The sequence below is a fragment of the Cricetulus griseus genome, chromosome 6, assembly GCF_003668045.3.
Source record: "Cricetulus griseus strain 17A/GY chromosome 6, alternate assembly CriGri-PICRH-1.0, whole genome shotgun sequence".
Taxonomy (NCBI): Eukaryota; Metazoa; Chordata; class Mammalia; order Rodentia; family Cricetidae; genus Cricetulus; species Cricetulus griseus.
Window position 1 is genome coordinate 89,918,649 of NC_048599.1, and position 8,690 is coordinate 89,927,338.

The 8,690-nt window shown below is 37.7% G+C and overlaps 1 protein-coding gene across 1 annotated transcript; it reads right to left on the reverse strand.

Moving 5' to 3' along the window:
* Positions 1-3,302: 3,302 nt before the first annotated feature.
* Positions 3,303-8,331, reverse strand: LOC100755977 (olfactory receptor 1009). The gene has a single exon (XM_027422630.2). It carries the CDS (start codon positions 7,523-7,525, stop codon positions 6,581-6,583), a length of 945 nt encoding a protein of 314 aa, XP_027278431.1. The 5' UTR covers positions 7,526-8,331; the 3' UTR covers positions 3,303-6,580.
* Positions 8,332-8,690: the final 359 nt, after the last annotated feature.

Consider the following 8,690-nt stretch of genomic DNA (forward strand, 5'->3'; position numbering starts at 1 on the left):
CTGACCTGGGCAAGTGGGAATTCATGAACCCTAGTCTGACAGCTGGAGACCAGGATAGGCCCAAATCAGGCCCGTTAAAAGTGGGTGTCAGTTTGGAGGCCTAGTCAGGCTATGGGACCTCTGGCAGTGGAACAAGTATTTATCCCTAGTGCACGAATGGACTTTGCATTTCCCTGATGGCTAAGGATGTAAAATGAAAAATCACATGATCATCTCACTAGATGCTGAAAAAGCCTTTGAGAAAATCCAACACCCCTTCATGATAATGGTCCTGGAGATATCAGGGATAACAGGAAAATACCTAAACATGATAAAAGCAATATACAGCAAACCAACAGCCAACATCAAACTAAATGGAGAGAAACTCAAAGCAAGTCTGTCCACTCTCTGGATATCTCTTCAATATTGTACTTGAAATTCTAGCTAGAGCAATAAGACAACAAAAGGAGATAAGGGGATACAAATTGGAAAGGAAGAAGTCTTACTTTTACTATTTGCAGACGATAGCATAGTTTACATAAGTGACCCATATAGCTCTACCAGGGAACTTCTACAGCTAATAAACACCTTCAGCAAAGTGGCAGGATACAAGATTAACTCAAAAACTCAGTAGTCCTACTATATACAGACAATAAGAGGGGGCTGAGAAAGAAATCAGAGAAACATCACCCTTTACAATAGCCACAAACAACATAAAATATCTTGGGGTAACACTAACCAAACAAGTGAAAGACCTGTATAGCAAGAACTTTGAGTCTTTAAAGAAAGAAATGAAAGAAGATACCAGAAAATGGAGAGATTTCCCATGCTCTTGGATAGGCAGGATCAACATAGCAAAAATGGCAATCTTTCCAAAAGCAATCTACAGACTCAATGAAATTCCCATCAAAATACCGGCACAATTCTTAACAGACCTTGAAAGAACAATACTCAACTTTATATGGAGAAACAAAAGACCCAGGATAGCCAAAACAACCCTGTACAATAAAGGAATTTCTGGAGGCATCACCATTCCTGACTTCAAGCTCTATTATAGAGCTATAGTCCTGAAAATAGCTTGGTATTGACACAAAAATAAACAGGTAGATCAATGGAGTCAAATTGAAAACCCTGATATTAACCCACATACCTACGGACACCTGATATTTGACAAAGAAGCTAAAGATATACAATGGAACAAAGAAAGCATCTTCAACAAATGGTGCTGTTTTTTTTCAGTCCAGAACCCCAGCCAGTGAAATAATGCTGCCCACATTCAGAAGGGTCTTCCTGGAAACATCATAGATGCATCCAAAAGTGTGTCTGCCAGGGGATTCTAGATCTGATGACAAAGGTGGCAAAGATTAACGACCATAGAAACAGTTAAGCAAAACTTCTAAAATAATAAACAGGACACAAAAGACCTATTAGTAATAATGTTAGACTTATAAAAGACTTAGTAGTAAGTGTTCTATCTAAACATATGTTAGAGCCAAACTGATGATATTGACCCAGAAAAGAAGACTGAATAAAACAAATATCACTCTACTATATATTTCTTAGTCCAACACAAATGTAAAGGAGACATGGTGATAGGGAGTAATGATTGAAAACTGAGCAGAGTATAATTTGACATCTGTGGGTTTTTGTTTTGTTTCCAGGCAGCTTCATGAAGCCAGTGACACCTACCAATCACAGCCTCTCTGTCTCTCAGAAGAGGATGGTTCCAACTTTGCAGTGTCATCTTGAAACAATATTATTTTACAAGTATTACAACACCACCTCTTACAGTTTTTTTCTATATTCTCATGCTGAAAGTTCGGCATGTGTCAGTATTTTAAATTTTACATTATGTATTTAGCATAATGAGCATAGATTTATTAAAGAAAAGTGAGAAAGAACTACCAAGAGCAAGAGTGCCACCAAGAGATGAAGGCCTACAACCCCCATTACTACTAAATGAGCACTGCCCCACAAAAAGAAAGGTTTCTTTTAGGGTATTTTAAAGTTCCTGAACAATTAAAATAAAATTGGAAAACAAAACAAATATTCTAATACTCAACTGTAAGAACAGCAATGAAAACAACAACAAACATTTTTTGTGTACTTCAGAAGTAGTAAAGGACCAACTAGGAAAGTAATTGAGCTGTTTTATCTGTTATTGTTCTGATGACATCAGGCATGAAAGAATGTCTGATGAGTCAAAACTAAGCTGTGTGTATCTGGGATGGACATAACCAAGCTCTGTTATATGCAACTGGAAACTCCTTATCCTTTATAATTAGTCCTATAATCAAAAGGCATGAATGTTAAAACCTATCAGTGAGGGTCAAATGTTTATGTGACAATGAAATTCTATAAGCCAATTAAAGTGCTGGCTTTTCCCTATGGAATCAACGCACACAGGCACATGATAAACTTTCCTTGATCTCTCAGCCCCCAGAAATCATTCGTTGTATTTGGAAGATTTCTCCAAACCTGTCATCTCCCTAATGCTACAAGAACAAATAGAAATATGGCCAGGCCTCTTCATATATGGTTTCTGTGCTGATGCTGCCATCTAATGGCCAGAGCAGCAATAGCATAGGAAGAAATGTCTGTTTCACAAGAAACATAGAAAGGCCTTTATTGAACACATTTTATATTTCCCAGCAGGTGATTACTTAAGAGACACAGGGAGGAACAAAAAGAGAGTTCCTCATTAATTCTGTAAAATGGCTCATGTCATGAATACCCTATTATAAGCAAAGTTTGACTTTCATATTCCAAAATACAAGTAGCATCTAAAACTAAGTTGCTAAAAATTCAGCATATAAAGTCATTTTGAAAGAATATTTATTAACCTAAAGCTAAAGGAATAACATAGATGATGGATTCAGGAAGCTTGTAAGAGCTAGAGGACCAGGCTCCCATAATCCCAAATGATCATGCAAGGTCCAGCCAATAGTCCGCACTCTGGATAATCAAAATATGTCAGGTTAGAAATACTAACAAGAAAATCTAGGATTTCCCAGAAGCATTCTCAAATCTTCCACTGGTGTATCATTGGTTAGTACTTGATTATTTGGCAACAACCAAAGGACATTAGAAAAAAAGGCCTAGAGATTTGTCGTTGGTTAGTACTGATCAAATTGTAACAGCCTAAACATAAAAGGAGATTAGAAATCTCTGTGAGTTCAAGGACAACCTGGTCTACAGAGGGGGTGTCAGGATAGGTTCCAAAGCTACACAGAGAAACCCAGTCTGGATAAACCGAGAAAGAGAGAGAGAGAGAGAGAGAGAGAGAGAGAGAGAGAGAGAGAGAGATTGGAAAATGTCATGTATCTTGGCTGAAGGTACTTATAGCTAAAAATTGCTATTTTAAGTGAAAATTATAATAATGGAAGTTGGACTTCTCCTGTAGACATTTATACCAGAGTTGAATGCAGTACAATTGGCTTCTTTCTTTCTTAGTCATTCTTTGTATGTATAGCCTTATTATCATGATGGTACAGCCCATAAGGGCAGTGTCTGCCACACCCATACATTTGAAAATGAACAAATTCTAAAACCTTGTTTGTTTCTTCTGTGTGTCTCTCACCTTCACAGCTTTACAGGGATGCTGGGATCAAAATGTCCTGTGGGTAGAGTGATGTAGCATCGTGGAGACTCGAAGTAACCCAAAAGTCTTACTGGTTGAACCAGCCATGCCCCAAATGATTCCAAAGGTATACCATGTCACCTCAGTCACCCAGGTGAACATGAGTCCTGAGCTGAACCTCATTACCCCTGTAACAAGTGTGGGAACATGAGTGACTTTTGGTCAAGTTAGCAAAGCAGCTTTTGTTTTGTTTTAGTTTGTTTGTTTGATTTAAGAGTTTTTTATTTAAATAGCTGTGTATATTTTCTCACTTAAATCATAGAAAAATATACTCAGCACATGAATGTGATTCACAACAACAATCTCTGTGATTAGAAATTCAATTGCCACCACTCCAAGCAGACAAGAGTGTACTATCTGGAACCCGCAGTTGGTGCAAATATTTAATGACTGAGGCTTCAGGAAGAGTGTGCTTTGGTCACAATGGAGCACAGTCTCCTGGAAGAGGAATGCAGATTGCTGGATGTAAATGGTTCTTTTTCTTACCCAAGAAAGGACTAGAAATGGTGCCAAACGAGGCAGAAATACAAATCCTGCCTAAATAGCTATTCCTTTACCTGTGACTCAGAAACATCACTCAGTAGCCTGGAACCATGGGAGCATTCCAGGTGCTTTGCCTGGAAGCTCTAAGAGCTCCACCCATGCTTTATGTGTGTATGTTTGTGTGTGTGTGTGTGTGTGTGTGTGTGTGTGTGTGTGTGTGTGTGTGTGTGTGTTCAAGCTCATGTACATGTGTGAAGATCAGAAGAGAACCTTATCTATCAGTTTGCATTTTCCATCTTGTTTGCCATAGGGAAACATAATGTTTACAATGGTAAACATTTCATATTGTTTACCATTGTTACTGGCAGACTAGCTGACCTACTAACTTCTTGAAGCTCTCCTGTTTCCACCTCCCAAGAAAGCTGTTTTTACAGATGTAAAAATCTGCATCAATTTTACATGGGTTCTGGAGGGCTGAACTTGGGTCCTCTGCTCTACACACTGAGCCATCTTCCCAGCTCTACAAGATATTTTTAATCTATTTACTAGTCTGAAGTGTGTTTAGATCTTCTTCTCTATAGGCAACCCTAATGTTGGAAGGAATTGTTATCAGAGACATCCTAATTCAAAATAACCATGATTTAAAAAGCCAGAAAACCTTGTTGTTCCTAATAAATAAATTCAAATGTAATCCTCATATAGAATGGATTTTTATCACAATTGCAAGAGAAAGAGACTGTACCTTTCTACAGTCTGAAAGAATTCTCAGCTAAAATAACTTCAGTTAGAACACCAAGTTAACTATACAACTGAATGATAACAAACTAGATGGTGAAAATATAAGACTCTCTCATGCTATTTTATCATTTTATGCAGTTAAAGACATCTTAATAAAATAATTTTATATAAAAAGCCAATGATGGTGTACCAGACTATTCAAAGGTATACCAGTTAGGAGATGAAGAAAGTGGGAAGACAGTGAGCACAGATTTGAAAGTTTGTCCACCACAGTGACACAGTGACACTGTGATGTACCAATGACACAGAAGGTGTGTGTGCCATGGATGACAGGATTCTGAAAAAAAAAAAAAAACAGTCAAAGAACCTTTGTTGTCAAGCACAGATCAAGCTTTGACAACTTTTTGTTCTTAGAGAGAAAAAGCAGTCACACTTTTTATTCAAAGTGGCAAGGACACTCATATCTGAGATTGCTCAGCTTAGCCTCCATCTAATTGTTTAAAAAATAAATAGTATAAGTTAAATGGAAGAACTTTGTGAATTACCATATGCATTCCTTTTACATTCTCCTATTGACACTGCTTCTGTTTGCTTAGCAACCTGACTCATAATCCAGGCCTTCTTTCCATGACAATTTCAGCATGCAGCCAGGAAAAGTCTTATTTATGTGTCCTCTGACCTATCTGGGTCCAAAGTTCCTGAGAAAGCCTGACGAACCAGTCTGAACCCAAACTAGTGTATTCTCAATCCTAGTGAAGTGCTGTATTTAGAACATTCAAAGGATGTCCAACTTCCTAAAGAAGAAGAAAAGAGGACCATGAGGCTGTCTTTTCATCAGGATCTTCCTCCATCAGTATCTTCTGAGCAGGCACACTGGGACCAGCAACCTCATTGTGAAATCCTTGTGGGCAGAGCTTGAGATAACTCTACAGCTTAGGTGTTCCTTGAATCAGTACAGCATGCTTCACCTGCTTTTATTTCATCAGCTATAGATCTTGTTAATAGGCATATAATTGGCATAATTATTAACTAAGTATTTTATAGCATACCCAATTAACATAATTAAAGATAATAATAGATTCTGATTTATTTCAAAGAGTCACTTTCGAGCATAACTTTATCTTTTCGAAATAACCCATTGTTTTTATTCTTTGAGTATTTCATACAAACAGATAAGACTTCTGATCAAATCCAGATGCTTCTCTGTGTTTGAGCTCTTCAACAACAAGAAAGTTAGCAAAGTTGTCCATAAACTTCAACTATTGTTTATTTTGCTTTGATCAGGAATAAAAAAAACTAGCATGAAAAACAGATTATACAGGCAGAAATTTAAATAAATGAGGAAAATACTTAATTGAAATTACTTTCAACCTCAGCAAAGAGTTCTACTCATTATTTTCAATTTTACATGAAGAAATAAGGTACATACATACATGCTGCAATGTACTAATAACATCTTGTATTCATAGGATTTTACCTTACTTAAAATAATAAATATACTTTAAGGAATAAAACGTGCTTAAATAGTAGTAACATTCATAGTGACGTAATGAAATAAAGCTTAATTGTTTTACTTAGAAAAATAAAGTGTATTTTATGTAGCAAAATAAGTGCCATATGGAAGGATTAAAAGATGTCAATTACAAATTCTGCAAACTATTATGTTGAGATGGTGTCTAGGTAGATCCAATCATTTCTAACAGCTTTGCCTTGAATCTCTTCTATGTTCTTGATGACATTTTAGTTTTTGAGGAAAAATTTGGCCTTGGTGACTGTCCTTCCCATTGCCGCTTTCACCTCTTTATTCCTCAGGCTGTAGATGAGTGGGTTGAGCATGGGAATCACCGCTGTATAGAACACAGACACCACCTTATTGAGGTCCAGAGAAGAAATGGCACTTGGCCTCACATAGATAAAGAAGAGAGTCCCGTACAAAATGGAAACTGCTGTGACATGGGAAGAGCAGGTGGAGAAGGCTTTTCTCCTCCCTTCAGCAGAGCGGATCCTCAAGATGGCCATGAGGATATGAAAATAGGAGATTAAGATGGTGGTGCTACTGACAACCAATACAGCTCCCGCCACAATGAAAACCAACAATTTATTGATCCTTATGTCAGCACATATGAGGGAAAGGATAGGAGACATGTCACAGAAGAAATGATTGATAATGTTGGAGCCACAAAAGGGGAGTCGGAAAGCAGCTGTAGTGTGAGTCATGGTGTTGAAGAAACCAACAGCATAGGGTCCGACCACCAGCTGTATACAAAGTCTCTGGGACATGGCCACTGAATACAACAGTGGGTTACAGATAGCCACATAACGGTCATAGGCCATGGATGCCAAGAGAAGGCACTCAATGGCCACAAAAAAACCAAAGAACCATTGCTGCAAAGCACAGCCCAGAAAAGAGATAGCTTTCCGTTCTGCAAAGAAATCTGTGAGCATCTTCGGGCCCACAACTGATGAGAAACAGATGTCCACAAATGACAGATGGCTAAGAAAAAAGTACATGGGAGTGTGAAGACGAGAATCTACACGGATAAGAATGATCATACCCAAGTTTCCTGTCATAGTAACCAGATAAAAAAGCAGAAAGAGCAAGAACAGGAAGACCTGTAGTTTATGGTGGTATCTCAAGCCAATAAAAATAAATTCTGTGATCCTTGTGTAGTTGTCATCTGCCATGGGTACGGTTTGTCTCTATGGCAAGAAAAATGAAGAACTATAGTATAGTCATGACTTACAACTGCTTGATAATGCATAAGAGAAGAAACTATAGGCTGACATCACAAGCACTGAATTTTAGGATTAAAAAAATATGGTAGCAAATTGAATCTTTATTATCAGAACAGTAACATGAATTTATATGTGATTAAGAGAAAATTAGAATATAAGTATAAAATAGTTCAACATTACCAGTAAAACCACTGCCTTTACAGACTAAAGGGAAAAGGGTTATTTTCAAAAGAATTCAATAAAAGGTAGATCTCATATAAACTTTCCAAACCATAAATACAAATAATTATTTGTGCTTGAGTAGAAACTGTGTGAAACAATGCCTTCCTTGTAAATATCATGCTCTGGGTTTGACACTAATTGTAAAAGTACTAAACTTAATAAGGAGTATCTCCCTGAAAATATGTAGTATAGACACTGATACAATCATGTCATATGAGGTTGTATAGAAATTATGGATTGGGCATAATAACAGAGTTCTCAGCACTCTATAAAACCTATAAAGAAATCAAAATAAGAATTTCAGAAGTGGCTGTGGCTGTAGGGATTTACTGAGTGGTTAAGAGCTCTCACTGCTATTCCAGGGGATGCCAGTTCAGTTCCTAACACCTGTCTTGGTGTCTCCCAGACAGTTGCTGCTTCTGCTCCAAGCAATCTGATGTGCCCATGTGGCTTCTTTGAGTGCCTGTGTACATGAATGTACACACACACACAAATCAAAATTACACGAATGGACTGTGGGAGCCCACTCCACATAGAAGGATACTATCTCAGCCTAGACACACTGGAGAGGGCCTAGGCCCTGCTCCAAATGATTTGACAGACTTTAAAGATTCCCCATGGAAAGCCTCACCCTCCCTGGAGGCAGAAAGGGGATTTGATAGGGGGTTGGTGGGGGGCAGGGGAGGAGGGGAGGGAGAGGGAACTGGGACTGACATGTAAAACAAGCTTGTTTTTAATTTAAATAAAAAAGGGGGAAATAAGTTGTATAACTCTCAATGAAACAATTAAATGACTAAGTAAATTGAAAAGATATATGTATGCAAAGAAATCTCAGTAGTAAATATACATTTCCTTCCAGAGAACAAAACAAAACAATCTCTTTCATTAGGAA